Below are 19,449 nucleotides of genomic sequence, written 5' to 3'. Positions count from 1 at the left end.
TCAGGGGGGACCTTCTGGCTCTGCAACCCCCTGACAGGAGCGGGGAGCCAGGTGGGATGTGCTCCCAGGGAACAAGGGACAGGTTGAGAGGAAACTGCCTCAAGGGGTGCTTCAGGTTGGACATCAGGAGGAATTTCTTCACAGAAGGGGTTGTTAAACATTGGAATGGGCTGCCCAGGGAGGTAGTGGAGTCCCCATCCATGGAGGTGTCCAAGGAACGACGGGATGTGGCACTCAGTGCCAGGTTCTACTTGCCATGGTGGTGTTCAGTCACAGGTTGGACTCGATGATCTCGGAGATCTTTTCCAACCTCCATGATTCTGTGATTCTGTAGCTGATCTGCTGAAGTGTCTTGAGGGGTAGTGAGTGAAGGACCTGCTGCTTGTCCTTGGGAGGATCCAGCAAAGGTGTCACTGTTGCCCTTTTTCAGAAACGTTTCTCAGGTCCCTGAGCATTCATGACTCTCAGGAGTGTCTGTAATTGTGAATACAAGTGGAAGGCATTGATTAGCAATCAAAACATTTCATGTAGGAATTATGGATACACCTCAGAATCACAGAGAGAATGAAACTGAGTTATTGAACTTCCCCTCATTAATATCTTATTAATATCTGCAGGGCTGTGCTTCAGTGTTTTCCTCCCTGTGAATTGCAGGTGTTTGAGCTGTAGCTCTTTGTTCTCTTGGCAGCTTCCTGATTGGCTTTTTCTTCCATGCAGAGGCTTTTCCCTTGTTTACAGCACTTTTTTGGCTGCCACTGGCTCACACACATAGCTCTGTTGGTCTCAGGGTGAACAGAGCACATCTTTTGATCTTTCAGGTATATTTTGTGAGAAGTTTGATTCTTGTCTGGCAGTTCCTCCCCAAGTGTTGTGTGAGTGGCAGTGAAGGGGACTGCTCTTTTTGGTTTTGTTTCTTTGTGCTGGATGAAGCTCCACCTCATTATTTGCTTGGTGACAGAGGTGGTAGAAATCCTGTTTATAAGTCTCTCTGTCCCACTGCACTGATGGTGTTAAGTTGCCATCCAGTTCTCTCCACTTCTTCACTTCATCAGTTCTTTAAAAAAAAAAGATACCTTTATCAGCAGTATCATTTAATTTTAAAGATATCTTTAGAGAAAGGTGAGACTGGGCTGTGATTCAGATAAATCTCCAGCACATCTATCCCCAAACCAGTGATCCTTTTGTAATTTAATCATTATTTATCTGCTTATAATAACTGCTGCCCATCCCCTGGTGGAAAATGTCTGGCAGTAGGAGTGCCACAAGATCCTTTTGTGTGTGCACGTGTCTGTTGTTGCCTTTTGGCTACAGGGTGTTCAAGAGCAGTGTCCAGAGGCATTTTTATTTCGGGATCAGAGATTCCAGGTGCACCTGCACTTGGTGTTATTGCAGTTTATGGAAATACATGCAAATTCTCTTCAAACAAGACTGTTGAGGGACTGTTAATCAAGGCAAGGAGTAGCCAGGAGCTCAGCACTTGAAAGTGAATGTGTGGGGAGGTGTTCAGAGGTACTGGCTGCTCCCTTTGAGCTCTGCCATTCCAAGGCCATGTCCAGGAGCATCTTCTAAGGAACTTCCCTGTGCCTGGAGCTGCAGTTGCAGCTCAAGTGCTCCTGAACTTGCTCATGAAAACAACTCAGCCCTTCATTTGCCACACGGAGCACTGTAAATGCAAACGGTGTCACAGGAGCACAGGACACCTGAGCTATTGCTGGAGTGGCATTTGGTCTCCCCCATATCAGTTTTGGCATGAATTTGCTCTGTAGATGTGTTTGGGGTGGTGCCAGCCAGCCTGAAACACAGCAGCTGCTCAGGAATGTCCCTGCTCTCCTTTGTAAGCCCTCGCTCTGGTTGGAGGAGCGTCTGTTTTTACGGCCAGCCCTGGATGCCTGTGGCTCTGCTCAGAGCCCAAGTAGGTTATTACTTCCAGAGCCAGCCCAACAGGTGCCCTGGGCACAGGGATGGAGTGGAATTTAGATCACCTGACTGCCTGTGCACTGTATTTTTAGCTGCAGGTAAATGCTCCTGCTGGGAGGAGCTGAAGGCTCAGCACCTACTGGGAGTGCAGCTCTTTGGAGAAATCAACTCATGAACAAACCCACTGGAAACTCCTGCCTTTTCTAAACCAGCACTGCTCTGAAGAAATTAATTTTCCCCTTTAGCAGCTCATCATATGGATTGTTAGATCATAAAATAAAAGCTGCATCTTTATTCATCCCTCTACACTGAATGCTACCTTAAAATTTACTGCTGAACAGAAAGGCCTCTCTGCCTTCAGCTGCTGCTACAGCTGTACCAGGTTCTCTTTTCTCTTGCTGCTTTTCATGGGGATTGTCCTGTTGCTTTTGACCAGCCAAGAAAGTTTCCAAAGGACGGGGTTTTTCCTTAGGAATCAGCCAGATGGTGTGAAACAGGGAGGCATCTGTGTGCACGGCTGGAGAGATGAGCTCTGTGGAGTTTTGGGTGCTGAATAAGTGAAGCAGCTGCTGCACCTGGTTCCTCTGGGAGATGTTTCCCTGGGTTATTTCTTTTCAGCCCCACTCAGGTCAGGGTGGGTGTTTTACTTGCAGCAGAGAGATTTGACCCCCCATGTGCGCAAACCAGGTGTGGCCAAGAGCCCTGTATGATGACACTGGTGAAATGCAAATGTTTCCACCAAAGGAATGGTTTGAAACTGAAAGAGAGAAGCTTTAGATGGGATATTGAGAAGGAATTCTTGGCTGTGAGGGTGGTGAGGCCCTGGCACAGGTTGCCCAGAGAAGCTGTGGCTGCCCCATCCCTGGAAGTGTCCAAGGCCAGGTTGGATGGGGCTTGGAGCAACCTGGGCTAGTGGAAGGTGTCCCTGCCCATGGCAGGGGAGTGGAATGAGATGGGCTTTGAAGTCTCTTTAACCCAAACCATTCTGGGATTCTGTGGAGTAATGAGTACAGAATATTTTCCACCAGCTCAGTCTCTTTCCCCTTTGGTGTGTCTGTGACACTCAGGCACAGATGATATTAAATGGCAAAGGCAAATATTTATTGGACTGCCAGGAGCAGGTTGTTGCTGTTGAGAATGGCTTTGAGGGGTTTTTTCCCCCCCTGAAGTAATTTCCTCAACTTGAATGTCACTTTTGACTGGTGTTTTTCCCTGATAATCCTATAAAGGGCACTCCTCCAACACAGATCAATGGACCCAGTGTCAGTAAAAACTCTGCTTTTCTTCTTCATTTGACACACAAGACTTTGAAAAGATTTTAAAAACCAGGAAAAAGTAGCAGTTAAGCTACAAAATTGTCTGTCTGGCTCAGAGCTGTATTGTACACAAAATTACTTGAGCAATTTCCAAACCAAGTGCCCTTTTCAGCTTGAGCTACTGCTATGAGACCCACCTTACTGTAACAGCCCCTGTCTCAGGATGCTGAATTCAGGGAAGAGCAGTGCTTTGAGCCATTTGGATTTCTCCAGCACCCAACGTTCTGAGGATTGCATAAATCAAAATTCAAAGCCATGAAACAGGCCATCACTTCAGCAGTACAGGTGGCAGCAACCAAACCCCAGATTCGGGAAGGAACAGCCTGGGATAATTCATAAATGTTTCCTAAAATGCATTAACAAAGACTCCCACGGTCTGCATATTTGGGACTTCTCTAAAAAGCTTCTCTAATCAGCTTTTGGTTATTGAAAGTTATGGCTGACACCTTAAAAAGTGAAATATTTTTTTCCCAATACCCAACTGAACCTCTCCTGGCACAGCTTGAGGCCATTTCCTCTCCTCCTATCCCTTTTTCCCTGGGAGCAGAGCCCGACCCTCCCACCTCTGCTCCACCCTCCTGTCAGGGAGTTGCAGAGCCAGAAGGTCCCCCCTGAGCCTCCTTTCCTCGAATTATTCTTCCTTCCTTTCTTTGATTTTTATTTTGATTCATGGGGGTTTTAAACTTTTAATCCTTTACTTCCTTATCTTTTTAGTATCAGAATATCACTTAGTCTGATGTTCTAGTTATGGCTTTGAAGGGGTCTCAGTGTCTCAGCTTTGATTCAGAGTCTTGACTGTTTTGCACTTGGTTTCTGGCTCAAAGCAGAGGCTTTACAGCCCCTGGTTTAATATCAGCATTTGGTTGTAACTGAGGTTTAAATGGGAAATGGGGATCTCAGTCTCTGTAGATACACCTAAAAATATCCCAGGGCTGAATGATTTCCTCCAAGGTTTTCCTTTGGAGCACCCAGGCCATTAAGGCTGTTCCTTCTCTGCAAATAGTGATTTTTTTTCCAGATCTCATCCAGGGATGGGATGTGCAACACTCAAGTGGGAGGAAGCTCTGGCCTAACCCTTTACCACTAGAGGGCATTGACCACTTCATTAATTGTATTCCCTTTCTGGAATTGCAGGAGTGAAGTATCCCTCCTTTAAAGGTTCCTTGTGTCCTGTCTTCTGCCACGAAAAGCTGGAGTCAGATTGGCAGGATATATCATCCATGCATCCAAGCAGATATTCTGGAAAGCCAAGCCAGCTCTTATTTGTTGTGCTATTTAGAGCTGGAAAAAAAAATGTAAAATGTGTCAACATTAACACTGAACCCACTTGTTGTTGTTTTTTCGTGTCCCACAGGTTTGGGTTGGGTGTTCCTGTTATCCTGAGGAACTCAGAGGAAACAGAATCCAGCACAAGGGTATTGAAAAAGCGGATGAGACAAGTGAAGAATCCCTTTGGGTTGGAAATCCCTCGTCCTGCTGCAGCTTCACTAACAAGTCAGTGGGTCTCTGATGTGATTTTTGTCATGTTGGGTTCCTGAACTTGGTGCTTTCTGTTTTCTTCACAGAATCATAGAATGGTTTGGGTTGGAAGGGACCTTAAAGATCATCCTCAGTCTTGCTCTCACCCTTTTTCTTGATCACAATTCCTCCCATCCTTCCAGCAGAAATCATTTTTTTCACAGCTTACAAACGCGCCGTTTTCAGAAGTGAAATGTTTGGATATGTAAGTACAGCTTAATTCTCATTAATGAAACCCTTCCTGCTATTACAGATCTTTAAGTCACTAAAACATTTGCAAATTACCAGCTCCTGTGGGCGTTCCTGTAAATTTAACAGAATCTATAGAATTCATTATGGAACATGTGCCGCCCACTGAAGTCTAAGCCCAGATCTCCAGCAGTGTTTGCAAGTGCCCTATTTTTAAATAATAAATAGATAAATAGAAATCTCCCTCTTTTTCTGTTTGTACTTCAGTAGAAGCTGAATTTAAGTATCTGTTTGGATCAGAGTTCAATTCATTCCTAATATCCTTGAAATCACCCACATAAGGAAATGAGATTCCTGCCTTTCTGTGTCACTGGGGAGCAGGAACCAAAGCTGAGCATCTTCCACCCACAGAGATGTGGGGCCTCCCAGCACACCAGGGAGGGCTGCTGCACTTTTACCCCCTCCCTCAACACAAAAACCACCCAACACAACAAACCCAACAGCTTAATCTTCAGGCAATTTGGTTTTTTTTCAGGAGCTTTGGGTACTTCTGCTCCTGTTTGTGCAGCAAGTGTTCAGAAGTTGTCTTGGAGGTACTCGATTTTTGGTAAAGAAATGGAGCACGTGGATCTTTTTCTCCTCCCTTTGCATGATCAAGAGCCTCATTCTTTGAGACCACAGAGAGTTTTGTAGGCCAGTGATCCAGTTAATACCATTATCTGGGGAGGGAATGGACTTTGGGCCAGAGCTGGTGCTCTTGGATCTGCCTGTGAGTGTGTAAAGTGTTACCGGAAGTTAAAATTTACCCTTCATAAAACGCATGTGCTACTTTTTTGAGCTTAATGAGCCATTTTATCTCCTCACACTGTCTTCCCCCTCTCCATTGACTTCCATAAACACTAAGCTGAGTCGAAAATTGTTAGAAGGTTTGTTTATAATGATAAATAATTTCTTTTATAGTAATTTTTATAATTTTAGGGGTGACCTAATTGCAGCCTTCCACTGCCTGAAAGGAGCCTACAAGAAAAGTGGAGAGGAGCATCTTACAAGGGCATGGAGTGCCAGGACAAGGGGGAATGGCTTCAAACTGCCAGAGGGCAGGGTTAGATGGGATATTGGGATGAAATTCTTCCCTGTGAGGGTGGTGAGGCCCTGGCACAGCTTGTCCAGAGAAGCTGTGGCTACCCCATCCTTGGAAGTGTTCGAGGCCAGGTTGGATGATGCTTGGAGCAACCTGGGCTAGTGGAAGGTGTCCCTGCCCATGGCAGAGGGTGGAACAGGATGGTCTTTAATGTCCCTTCCAACCCAAACCATTCTGGGATTCTATGAAGTTGTTTTCCTTGAAGAAGCTACACTTAGCAATTCCAGAATTCCCACGTGTGGGTGAGTTCCTGAAATCCTTCTCTTCTGTCTCCTAGAGGGTGTAACCCTGACACCTGACTGTCTGGAGGACTGTGTCCTCACCTGCTACTGGGGCTGCAGCGTCCAGAAACTCCACGAAGCCCTGCAGAAACACGTCTACTGCTTCAGGATAAAGACTCCTCAGGCATTAGAGGATGCTCTGTACAACGAGTACCTCTACAGACAACAGTACTTGTATCCTTTTTTTTTAAAGCTGTTTTGACAAAGTACGTTGATTTTTTTGGCACGGGGGGTTGTTGAGACTTCACGAACACTCGGCAGCTTTTGGCACGATGTGTTTTATGAACAAACATGATGGCAAATGTTCTGTGTGCAGACGTCAGGTTTGACTGCAATTGCAGCCACGCTGATTGTTTTCCTTGACACAGACAAAGCATTAAAAAAAATGACAAGGAAGAGAAATATTGCCAGTTACCAGAAGATGCTCAAGTTGTGGATTTTGGCCCCGTGCCCAGATCTCGCTATCCCTTGGTAGCACTGCTGACGTTGGCAGATGAGGAAGACAGAGAAATTTATGATATTGTAAGTAATATCAGGATATGTTTTAGGGTCACACTGTATTTAAGGTCTGAATGTTTCAGGAGAGAGGCTTGAATAAAGCAGCTTCCCTTCCCCGTCCCCTAAAATGTGGTCCCTCGCTTGTCACCGGTGTCTCCAGAGCAGCATGGAGGAAGAACAAGGATGGTTTTAATGTAAAAAAGATGTGTGGCATTTAAAAGATGCTTATTTCCCAAAGCTCCTGTGAGCCAAGGTCTCTGTGGCCAGAGGAAGGAGGGTTGTGGCAGGTTGGTAGCCTGTTACTCTGACTTTTCAGATCACACAGACCCGTGGTGGAGCTCTTGCGCCGAGATGGAATTTCGGATTCTGTTGGCGAGGCAGGAGGGGTTTTTTTTTTAGTGTCTGGCACAGATACTGAGCTGATTGCTGACTTGGCTGTTAGAAACACAGAAATTCCCTTTCTGCCACAGGTCTGTGTCGTGCAGTTCTGTCTCACAGGAGCTCCAGGTGAGTTGCAGGAAGAGGTGAAGGTAGAGATGGATAGGAGATACTCAACTCCCCAAAAAAGGGTCTCCTCCTAATCTCTTACTGTTAAAGCAGCTTCAGCCTTGTCACATGCAGCTCAATATGCTTTATATACCCTAAATTAATTATTTTTTGAGTTATTTGACATATATTTTTCTATGTTAGCACCAACTGCTGGAACAATAACACAAGTGCCTAAATCCACTTGAACACTTTTCCATGCATTCATCTGGAAGTTGTGATCACACCAGTGCCTAGGAAATCTGTCCTCTTTCCAGGTGATTCCTGTCCTTGGCTTCTTGTCACCTGACCTTGGCACTGCCCTGCTCCCTCCTGTGCCCACTCGAGGTGTTTCCCCCAGATTAATAGATTTTTATATGTTTATATATACATTTTTAAACTTTAATCTAGAGACTGTAAATTTAATATTTGAATGTGTTTGACACTAGCATGGACATGACTTTGTAACACCTCTCTTTTGTTCCTTAGCATAGCAGAAAGGGGTGGAAAGAGAGTGGGGGGGGGAGTATTTTTCCTCTGGTTTTGGAGGAAAGGAACTCATCTAGAATCTATAAATCTGGCCAAGGAGTAACTCCACCATGTCCTTGCCAGACAAATGTCAGAATTGCATCTGGTTTGTTGAAACAAACTTGTAAAATACAAATATACTGTGGAAAAGGATATTTGCCAGTATGATATAACCATTTTGAATTATTTTGTGTGTGTGTGTGTCCATCACTACTGATGGTACTCCAGTATCTCTTTCTTGGGGGGTCTGATTTTCCAGTATATCTTTCCTGGGGTGTTTGATTTTCATCCTAACTGGTTTTGTCACCAGATCATCCCTATTTGGTTTTGTGCCATGATTTTCCTCTAGCTCCAGAAAATTAGGAAGGCCATATATAAGAGTTACAGAAATTATTTGGAGACTGGCAGGGCTAAGTTGAAAGAAGCTTAGACCTCAGGTATTGTGGTTTAGGAAAAAAAAAAAGACCTCTTCCCCACAGAACAGTGAATTCAGTATAAATCCATATGTGTAAGTACAGACACATTTAAACTCTCTACTTAATTAGCCATATGTGGATTTTGAAGTGCAAGTCTGCTTTGCTTTTAATTTTCTTTTTTTTTTAAACAAAACAGCTTCTATATTTCATTTCACTTTTGACAGCTTCTGGGAACTACAATAATACTGAATTTCACTTTCTTTTTTCCCTGCTTTTTAGAGGCTGTTACGTAATTTGGGCAGGCTGGGGGGGTTTAGGCACAGCAGGCAAGCTTAGAGGGCTTGTACTTCCAGAGAAATTCCTCCAAAGGCAACCTGTGGGGTTCCAGAATCCTTTCCATCGAAATTTGTCTTTTCCCTGCTCTGTTTACAAGCCAGCAAGTGACATTTCTAAAGGCTTTTCAGAGCCTAAAAACTGTGTGTTTGTGAGGGAAGTGGGAGAAAGTGGAGAAGACTTTTGGGAAGTCCTTGCAGTTTGTCAGCTCCTCGTGACTCAGGGGAGTGGGAAGGGGAGTGTAGGAGCTGCTGCTCCTGCTTGAAGTTCAGTATCCACTTGGCCTCTCCAAGGCTGTGTGAGGAAGCCCTGCCTCAGCTGCACAAACCTTTACCTTCAGGGGAACTGCAATTGCTCACGTGCCTTCTGCAGTTTGGGGCTTAATTCCATGAGGTGGGAGCAGCCAGGACAAGTCTGCACCCTAAACTGGTCCCAGAAGGGCTTCGTGGAGGAGCATCACCAGGGGATCTCTTGTGCCACATCCTGGTTTTGCCTTGTCCAGCATATTTTTTTTTTGATCCGTGCTTGAAGTCAATGTTGTTGAATTCCTGGTTGTCCTGAATTAAGCAGGTCAGAGGCTGTGCCAGAGCAAATCATGGCATCCCAGAATGGTTTAGGTTGGAAGGCATCTTAAAGCCCATCCCATTCCAACCCCTCTGCCATGGGCACCTTCCACTATCCCAGTGGGATGGTGGAAGCATCATCCAATCTGGCCTTGGACACTTCCAGGGATTCAGGGGTAGCCACAGCTTCTCTGGGCAACCTGTGCCAGGGCCTCATCACCCTCACAGCCAAGAATTCCTTCCCAATATCCCATCTAACCCTGCCCTCTGGCAGTGGGAAGCCATTCCCCCTTGTCCTGTCCCTCTATCCCTTGTCCCCAGTCCCTCTCCAGCTCTCCTGGAGCCCCTTTAGGCACTGAGAGGGGCTCTAAGATCTCCCTGGAGCCTTCTCTTCTCCAGGCTGAACACCCCCAGCTCTCCCAGCCTGGCTCCACAAGGTGATGTAACCAGAGGGAAAGTCACTAAACTTGGCTTTTTTTTCTGTCTGTAGATTGCAATGGTGGCTGTAATTCACATTCCTGACGAAAGCTACAGACTTTCCTGCAGAATATTGTATCAGTATCTCCTCCTAGCTCAAGGTCAATACCACGACCTGAAGGTAAGACAGGCACAGAGTCTTGTTTCGCTGGTGTGACAGTGTTAAGTTTAGTTCGTGTGGGCTTTCAGGAGCCTAAATTAGTTACAAGGCTTTTATTGTCATGCAAAGAACTGGATGGTGGTTAAAAATATTTTATCAGCTAAGTAGTTCCTGAGGAACTTACTGTACAGAAATATTTTCTATGAAAATATTCAAGATTTCCTGGAGAAATTACTTGGTTCTAGTCTAGGAATCCTGGGTCGTGACCACTTTATAAAGCAGTAGAAGAAATGAGTTGTAAAACGGTTCTTCTCTCCAGAATAATTATTTCCTTGCTAGTCACTCAAACCACCTCTTTGTCCCAAATTCCCCTTTCAATCAAGAAAGTTTCAGAAGAAGCTTTCTTTAAAAAATCCCTTTCTCCTGCAGTATGTGCTCCGAGGTCGGGAGTCATACCCAGAAGAATTTATGCTTCACGTAAAATAAGACAGAAAAAAAAACAGAGTAGGGGATTGGAATATGAGCAAGAGCAGAATTGGTTGAGTGAAGTGGACTTGACAGCTTGGTGGAGATAACTTTGGTAGGAATGGATAGAAGATCCCTCTGGGCACGGAGACTGATAGACCAGAAGCAAACCCGAGCTGCTCAAAACCTCCCGGTAAAGTTCATGCATGACGTTCACTTGATGCAGCCAGGATCTGATGACTTACCCTTAATATTTTCCCAGTGTTTTATGTGATTTTTATGCCTCTGAAATGCCTTTTACTGAAGGCCAGGCAGCTGTCAGGACCCACACAGAGTCTGTCACTGTTTATCCCAGAGAAGTGACCCAGCGGAACTTCCACTGCGTGTGTGTGTGTGTGTGTGTGTGTGTGTGTGCACAGGGATTGGGGGAGAGTTTGCTGGCTTCTAAATATTCCTGTTTATGTGTATTTTAGCAACTCTTCATGTCTGCAAATAGCCCTGCACCGTCCTCAAGCAATACATTCCCTGGGAAGAGCAGCACTGACAGGACCTTGCTGGACAAGGGTGGGCTGGCTGGGGATGAACCGGAATTGCAGGAAGAAAACAGCAAAGACTGTGTTGTTTGCCAGAATGGCCCCGTGAACTGGGTCCTCCTGCCCTGCAGGCACACGTGTCTGTGTGATGGCTGTGTCAGGTATTTCCAGCAGTGTCCCATGTGCAGGCAGTTTGTCCAAGAGTCTTTCCCACTCTGCAGCAAAAAGGAGCAAGACGAAGACGAATCGACCCATGGCTTGCAAGATGTTCTTCCTGGAAGAGTTTTTTAAGTGGGAGACAAAAATAGAAGACCTGGGCTGTGTGCACGGAGATTAAATGTGGAAGCCAGACTGTTTATGGGAGGATATGTAGCAGTAACTTGTAGGGTTTTTGCTTTTTACTGTCAGGTAATTTTCAGCTTCCTTATTTTTCCTCGCTCCATATGCTCGCAGGAGCACTGTGCTTGTGTGCAATGTGGACAGGAGAAGTGCGTAGGATGTCTCTGAAGGATGTGATTTTATTTATAACTGCTTCCTAGTTTTTCTTGGAGCACCATTGGAGGCTATTTCGACTACTAAATTTAGTGTGTCTACTAAAAAAAGAATAAAAACTTGCAAGTGCAGTTGAACACAGCTCATTCTATATTTATTGCATTTAAAATACTAGAGCCATGTGTCATCTTAACTTGGTATAATTTAGGAACTTAGCACTTTACAGAATGTACCATATGAAGGAAAGTAAATATTATTCATTGTTAACCCCCTTGTGTATTTATTTTGTAGCTGAAGGCTGGACTGTGGCAGGAGCTGGGAGTTGGAGGGATTCAGGACACTGTTTCTGGCTGGTTTGAAGGATCTGTGTGTGTGTGTGTGAGGGACTTCAGCCAAAGCCCTTTGGAAAGATTTCTGTTGATTATTCTTGAGCTACACATTGGTGACCCTTTCAAGTCTGAGCCCCTGCTATGACATCTTGAGACACAGACTTTCAGTCTTGTTGGCAATGCCTGTAAGAACTTATTCTCCATGGAAGTGTTGGTTAATCACTCCCCAGAGTGGTGACTTGGGCAGTTTTGTGGTGCTTTGGGGGATTTCCAACTCTTTTCACTTGCCTGGTCAGCTTGGATGCAAAGTTAACCAGTTACCTTTATCAGTGGTCCCAGGGAATTTATTTGCTCTAACAAAGAAAGAAGCTAAAGAATAGCAGAAAATTATTTCTTTTCTTTCAATGGTGTATTGGCAAAAGCAATAAAAATGGCTGTTGAGAAGAGAAAGTGGTCTTTTTCTTAAGAGAGGCACAAATTCTCCTCAGGACAGACCAGCTGACTTTGACATCTGCTCATGTGAGACAAAATGCTCCTCAGAACCTGTAAAAATGGGGAGTAGCTGCTCTGTGTCATCCCTCTTGTTCCCTTGCAGCTTCTTCCCACATCCAATTCCAGGAGAGCTGCTCAGGCTCAGGCAGGGAAAGCCGTGCTCCACGTGCTGCAGCCGCCCTCTCCTGCAGCTCCAAGGTCTACACAAGGTGCTACACACCTCAAACCAGGGAAGGAGCTTCCCCTACTCAAAGGTATTCCATCTTCACCTCCCTATCCTTCTTTTTTTTATTGTTTGCCCTGACCCTGCTTCCAAACTCCTGGCAATTACCTCTGAGGGAAAGATTCAGGTGGTGGGAAGAGTTGGTTGTAAGGACAGGTGGAGGTGGGGAATTGATGGATGTAGCCACAGATTTCCAGAGAAATCTGGATCAGCAGCTGGTTGTCAGACAGTTTATCTGGTGTGCCTAAAGTGACCTTCCTGGCCAGGGACAGCTCTGGAACAAACTGCTGGACAAACCAGGCTTTTGTTTGCACCGTGTGTCAAACGGGACTGACCCCCCGAGGTGTCTGTGGGGACCGGGCAGCGTTTGATCCATGGCAGCAGCTGTTTCCATAAGAACAGCTCCCACAGCGTGTGGGACAGCAGCTGGACAGCTTGTTATTCCAGAGGAGCAGGTTAAGGCTGCACTGGTTCCAGCCTGGAGCTGGGCACTGATAATTAGCAGGGACTTGTTTGCCCACTTCGAGGATGAGAGGGGTGCTGTTTGCTGCTGGACCGAGGTAGGCACCGATATCAAATCAATCAACTGAAATTTCCCAATGAGGCAGTGTGATCCAAACCCGTGGGCTTGTTTAATCTCAGAGTGAAATGGTATTCAAGCAACCCCACAGAGAGTTGCCTGGTCTGTCTCATCCTTCAATCGATGCCAGAATTAAATAATAATGGCAAACAGGATGTAGCTGTGCTGAGCTGCCAGGCCATGTATTTACCATTAAGTCTGTCCCAGCTTTTCATTTGTTTCATCTTCTTTTAATAGCATTTTCCAGAGATGCTTAGTTGCTTTCTCAGCTCTAACAAGCTTCCTTGCTGGCCCAAATGAAAGACCTGATGGAGAGTTATAAAAAGTACAGTAGCTGGCTCATTACATTTGCCCTTCTTCTGAGGAGCCATCCCAAAATATAGATCAGGTAAGGAGGAAAAGGAGCAGCTCTAAAGCTGCCTTGTGTGTCCCTTGATTGTCTTAAAACAGGGATTCAAGGCTCTAAGAGAGAAGTAAAACCTTCCTGTGACCCACAAAAACACAGTGTATTGACAGAGGCTGTTCTGCTCTGTCACCCTGTTGTAATAGAGGTAACATAATGTTCCTTTTCTGCTCATTATAGATGATGTTTATGGATTTGGTGACATCAAGGAGCACTTCTGGCAACAAGACTTGCCTCTTTTCAGCAGCATTGGGGTGTTACAGATTTGTGCTGGTTTTTGCTGCAGGAGAGGTTGGTTTGGTTTGGTTCATTAACTTATCAGAGCTGAGGCTTTGGAATGGTCTGATCAGACTAAGTGGTGCTGCTTTAGGGATGTCCCAGGGTGTCTTTCCAAGTGCCAATTGAGTATGACTGGGACATCTTCCTTTTGTAGGGAAAGTTGCTGTGTTAGGATCTTCCTTCCTCCTTCCCTGCCTCCTTCAAGTAGAGGGAAAATGGTCGGAGGGCAAATCCAGGTCGGTTCAGGTGGTTGCTGTACAACTCCCTGACAGGTGGGGAGAGACCCACCTGAGACCCAGGTGGGGGTCTGTCTCTTTTCCCAAGAAACAAGCAATAGGACAAGAGGAAACAGCATCAAGTTGGCCAGAGGAGGTTTAGATTGGATATTAGGGAAAATTTCTCTACTAAAAGGGTGGTCATGCTGCCCAGGTACAGGTTTTGTTCAGCTTTAAGATGAGCTTCCACGTGGCTCTGATTTAGGTGCTTCATTTACGTTCTAACATTGTTTATAAGTAGGGTAAAAGGAGCCAGGAACCTGGATCTGAGTTTCTCCTGCTAATTTGCCCGTTGCTGGGTCCCCTCATACCCTGAGGAAGCTCTGCCAGGTGACGTGTGCCAGGTGAAGGGAGTCTGGGGCTGACGTCTGTGCTGGGAGGTCTCTGTGGTAACCGGGCACCAGTCACCACTTGCTCAGTTGTCCTCATTCCCAGAACAAACAAGGGCTGGCCTCTGTCACTGCAGTGGACGTGCAGCCCCTGCAGAGGCTGTCCCTGGTGTCCTGTGTGTGTGGAGCTGATGTAATTAATGCCAGGGACAGCTGAATTTCATCTGATACAGCAGAAGTCCTCTGAACTGAGCTGTTAGAAGGGCTTGGTGTTGCCTTGCTGGAGGATGCTGGGCATGAAAAAAAGAGGAAAGAAGGATTAGGGGGTTATTTCTGGGTAACTTTAGTATTACTGCCATTTTCGATGGCACACAATGATGGAGATGCAAACCTGAGTACAGCTACAAGGCCACAACCAGGCACTGCAGGGTCCCATGCTTTGCAGGGTCCCCCAAAAGCAGCCCCCAAAAACCACTGAGGGGCTCAGAAAGTCTCTGCAGAGTCACTGGGGCAGCTCTACATGTTTCTGTGTTGCTTTCTCTCCCTCATGTCCACGAGCAACATGGGCAGAGAGGGATGAGACTGTTAGTGCAGCGATGGTTATACCTGTAAAAAGGGGTTTCCACTGGTTTGGTTCCATGAATTTGTGGGAATGTGCAATGCCTACAAAAAGGCACCTTTGAGTGGGTGCTGCTGCAGCTGAACTGGGAGAGTCCTGCTTCAATTATCTGGACAATTAGTCGCTACCTGTGTTTGATATCCTCAGTCTGGAGCAACCTTTTATCAGCAGATTTGTGCTTAGAAAGCTTTCCGAGGTTTTAAATGCCTCCTCCAGCTTTTTGTCTTTATCAGCTGAGAGATTCTGGCAGCTCCTAATAATTTTTCCTTTCCCACTGCATCTCCACTTCACATCTAACATTTCCTGGCAGATTTCTCCATAGTAGCTGCAGTCAGGGGACTGGTGAGAAGCCTAATGCATCACTTCTCTCTCTCCTCCTGCTATTTATTCCTGTGTCTATCAGCTCCTCGTGAGCAATATTTTAACAAACAGGCTGGAGGGAGGATTGCTAACTTGTGAATTATTTTGATAGCTATCCTCTTCATTTTTTTTCCTGCAATTCTGTAGATGCTGTTGAGTTTGGAGGCAGTGGGACCCCGGAGATCTACCAGGGGTTGTCCTGCATCAGCCTCCTGCCACCAGAACTGTGAGATGCAGATGTTGTGTCCTCGCTGGGGAGCAGCACAGACACCGTGCTCAGAGCTGTTTGATTTTTGGCTCCAGTTCCTGAGGGTTCCTCGCTTTCAAGGGTTTTCCCTGCAGGGGAAGAGCATGGACTGTGAGCAGCTTGCAGGGAGCCCAGGGTGGGATGTTGCTGGCAGTGAGGCTGAGGATAATTACGGGCAGGGGCGAGCCCCGAGGGAGTCAGGCACGGCTGTGTCTCCTGTGGCTGCTCCAGGGTTAACAGAGCCCTGGATGGCAGCACCTGTCATTGATCAAAGTGAGACCAGGGCAGCGATTTATGGCCCAAGGAAAGCTTGGAAAGGGATGATTTTCATTCACCAGCCACTGCCATACACGGAGACAAAATTGGCAGCCCAGCTGCTGCCTTTCCTTTCAAAGCTGGTTTTCTCCTAAGTGGTCAGTACCAAACCCTGGCTGAAGCGGCTGCAGCACCACCCAAACCCTCCTCTGCCTGAAGGACACAAGAACTCACCTTTACATTTTGCTGTAGGGCCAAAAGTAAGGTGTTTGCCAAGAGCTGGTGGATTCACATTTAAGAATGACTACGGTTTTTCCAGTCTTTTGATCTTTAAGTATCTTCCCAGAGGCATGAAAATGTGTAAATAAGTCTGACAGTTCCAGTTTTCCCCTTCAGCACCAACTTCTTAACAAAAAGTCTTCATCAAGTTCTGCAGCATTTAATGCTCTGTTATTAGTGCTGGAGTTCTGTGTCCAGCTCTGGGGCCCCCAACACCAAGAGGATAGTGGAGCAAGTCCAGAGGAGGCCATGAAGATACTCCAAGGGCTGGAGCACCTCTGCTATGGAGAAAGTCTGAGAGAGCTGGGGTTGCTCAGCCTGCAGAAGCTCTGGTGACATCTTAGAGGCCCTTCCAGTGCCTAAAGGGGCTCCAAGAGGGCTGGAGAGGGACTCTGGACAAGGGATGGAGGGACAGGACAAAGGGAATGGCTTCCCACTGCCAGAGGACAGGGTTAGATGGGATATTGGGAAGAAATTCTTGGTTGTGAGGGTGGTGAGGCCCTGGCACAGGTTGCCCAGAGAAAGTCCGGTACTTCTCCATCCCTGGAAGTGTCCAAGGCCAGGTTAGACAGGGCTTGGAGCAACCTGGTCTAGTGGAAGGTGTCCCTGCCCATGGTAGGGGGTTGGAAGGAAATGGTCTTTAACCCAGATAATTCTGTGATTCTGTAATTAACAAACTGTTTCCTTTTCTTCTGTCCTGAAACAGGTATTTGATAATACAAAGGACTGTTGATCCTATGACATGTTTTGATGGGGTCCTCTGCATCCTTTATTTTAGCTTTATTTTAGCAACCTCTACCTTGGTGTACCCAACTGCTGGATCTACTTGCAGCAGCCCATGAGACACCTATTTCACAGCACCTCCTGGACTCAGAAGTCTCCAGGCTTTGCAGAGCTGTACCCTCAGCAGTAATTTGATGGACTTTATTGCTGGGTTTGACAGGCAGGTTGGCAATGGGCAGATTTCTCTGCAATTCCTCCTCCTTCTGCTTCCAATGATCAGGCTCCACTGTCCCCCTCTGGATACATCTGGCATAGCCAGCTGGAACAGGTGGACCTCCCCTGGGCCACATTTTTAATGGTGTCCTTAAATATTCCTGGTTGCTCCTGGTGTTAATTCTCCAAGGAAGCCCCATAAAAGCCATGTCCTCCAGCACAGCCAATGTTTACGTGTCCCGTGTGGTCTGAAGGCTCCTGAAAGAGCTGGTGGGGACAGAGGGGTGGCTGGAAGCTGGTGAAGTTGGGGACAGTCACAGTAAAGCTTTGCCCTGGAGCCAGCAACCAGTTTTAACCACAACCATCCACCCTGGAACACGATCCGTGACCTCGTGTGGTAACTCTGTGGAGTTCTGTGCTGCAGGGAATGGGACCAATCCATACAAGGGCGAGGCAAACCCAGAGGTGTTTCCACTGACTTGGGATCAAGAGCCTTGTTTCTCCAAAAGAGCCCCTTAAAGCACAAGAGTGGGAATGCTTTTCAGTCTTTTGTGTGTCTCTTATTTGGAGCAACATAACCCTTTGTAGCAGGATTTGGAGGCAGACCTTGGTTCAGCTGAGTGGAACACAGAACCCCCACAAGTCTGACCTAATAAGGTGGGTTTATCCCCTGTTTCTGTCCCCTCATTTCCATGAGAATCTTCTCCTTTTCTTGTCTTCTTTTCCCACCTCTTGCAGAGAAACTTGTCGATACCCATGAAGGCAGGAGTGGTGGTTTTGGGGCATTTTGGCAGAGCTTCCAGTGTTTCTTGTTTGGAGCCAAGAGCAGGAGGATCAATGAGAGGTGTTTCCACCTGTGTTTGCCTTCTGTGCTTGGATCCCCTTCCAGTTCATCAGGTGGGAGTGTGGAGGTTTTTCTCCACCCCGGCATCCCCCCTACATCTAAACCCTCACCCAGCCTGGCAACTCTTGCAACTCTCCTTTAAGGAAATTCTTAGATTACCATCACTTTGTCAGCTGCTCCATTATTAATCACCAAGCAGGAAAACTGCCATAGTGTCAGTGCTGCTGACACGTGTCTTGGGCTGGAACCAGGCTTCCAAAGAGAATTGCTTGAGAGGGGTGGTTAGGAAAGCAATTTCCTCCATGGTGCTGCTAATGCACATCTCCAAGCCTGTCTTGGAGCTGCTGGAGCCGGGGAGTCGAGCGGCTCCGTTGAGTGGTGCCTCCTTGGGGATCAGTGTCTTGTTTCATCAGGGCCATCTGCTTGCAACACAACCTCAGTCGGCTCCAAGTCCTACAACAAGCTGCTTTCAGTGCCTGGCTGGAAGTGGTTGGAAAAATTGGAGTGTTGTAGGTAAACATGAGGCAGACTATGGGATACAGACATCCAGGGATTGATCTCGCCAGCAGGGCTGTTAGTGTGCATGGAGAGGGACCCAGAGCTGCTCAGGGGTGCAGACCTATCCCAGGTGTGAGTGGAGCTGTGCCAGCTGGAGAAGGTGGGATGGGACATCTCTGGTGTGCCCCACAAACCAGCACTGCTGCCCTGAAGGCCCAGCAGGGCTTGGGTCGGGCTTAGCCCTCAACACACACACACAGATCTCAATCCTGCAAAGTCAAATTCTGCAAATACTCACTTTGCTGTCAGTCAGGTTTTGCAGTGTTTGTATTCAAGGGGTTGTTTGAAACTGGAGCAGCCCAGTGGAACTTCCTGGCTGCCAGGTTAAATAAATCCTTCACGTCCCTTTTCGCATCCCCTTCTTCCCCGGCTCTTCTTCATCACCGGTTCTGTCAGGATCACCGCAGTGAGAGCAGCCTGGGATGCACTTGCCAGTGGTGTTTTTTTGAGAACCATTAGTTAGGATGATTTATTTTGTTGGCTCTGAGTCCCTGGGGTCCCTGTGAGCCAACTCATCAAGCGTGCAGGGCAGAGCTGACACTGCAGGAGAGGCGGATTCCCCCGCGCTCCCGGCTCAGCATGATGGTGTTTTTGGAGATGACACGGGGTCTTCTCACAGCAACCCCTTGACAATGGCTAAACAAACATATGAGCAACGTTTCCCATGCTATAACCAGTATTTCCCAGTGCTTCTTTCACCAGATATTGGCACTCAGATGCTGCCACTTGTTCTCTTTCCCCTTCAGATCCGCTGTCGCAGCTCAAGCCAGAGGGCTAAAGGTGCTTTTCCTCCCAGCCATCATCCCCCACTGCCTCTGGCATCAGGGGAGTCAGCCCATGCTGCTTTCATGAGGATTTGGGTTGCAACACCTAATTTTCCACTAACAGGGCTTAAGAAACACAGGTTGTACATCCAGACTGGGAGCTGATCCACAAGGAAGATTATGCATTACGGCTGGAAGATGAGCAGTGCATGCCCCAAAATGATGCCAGAAAAACACAGTGTGATAGAGTTAGATTGGGTATTCCAGGCCTGGGATTGTCATTTCCTCTAATTTCTTTAGTGCAGGAGATCTGTGTCCTGCTTCCCCAGCCCCAGGCAGGACAGACCCTGGAGAATCACTGCTGCTCTCATGGTGAATTCAGACC

The 19,449-nt window shown here is 46.9% G+C and overlaps 1 protein-coding gene across 1 annotated transcript; it reads left to right on the top strand.

The window, feature by feature from the left end:
- Positions 1 to 4,592: 4,592 nt before the first annotated feature.
- Positions 4,593 to 11,559, top strand: CGRRF1 (cell growth regulator with ring finger domain 1). Its single transcript, XM_008919903.3, has 5 exons — positions 4,593 to 4,727; positions 6,359 to 6,536; positions 6,737 to 6,884; positions 9,716 to 9,823; positions 10,741 to 11,559. Exons 1-5 carry the CDS (start codon positions 4,664 to 4,666, stop codon positions 11,089 to 11,091), a joined length of 849 nt encoding a protein of 282 aa, XP_008918151.1. The 5' UTR covers positions 4,593 to 4,663; the 3' UTR covers positions 11,092 to 11,559.
- Positions 11,560 to 19,449: the final 7,890 nt, after the last annotated feature.

Source organism: Manacus vitellinus, unplaced genomic scaffold (genome assembly GCF_001715985.3).
Source record: "Manacus vitellinus isolate BGI_N305 unplaced genomic scaffold, ASM171598v3 scaffold_6_pilon, whole genome shotgun sequence".
Classification (NCBI taxonomy): domain Eukaryota; kingdom Metazoa; phylum Chordata; class Aves; order Passeriformes; family Pipridae; genus Manacus; species Manacus vitellinus.
The sequence above is the reverse complement of the archived record's forward strand: the minus strand, read 5'-3'. Positions and strand labels throughout refer to the sequence as shown.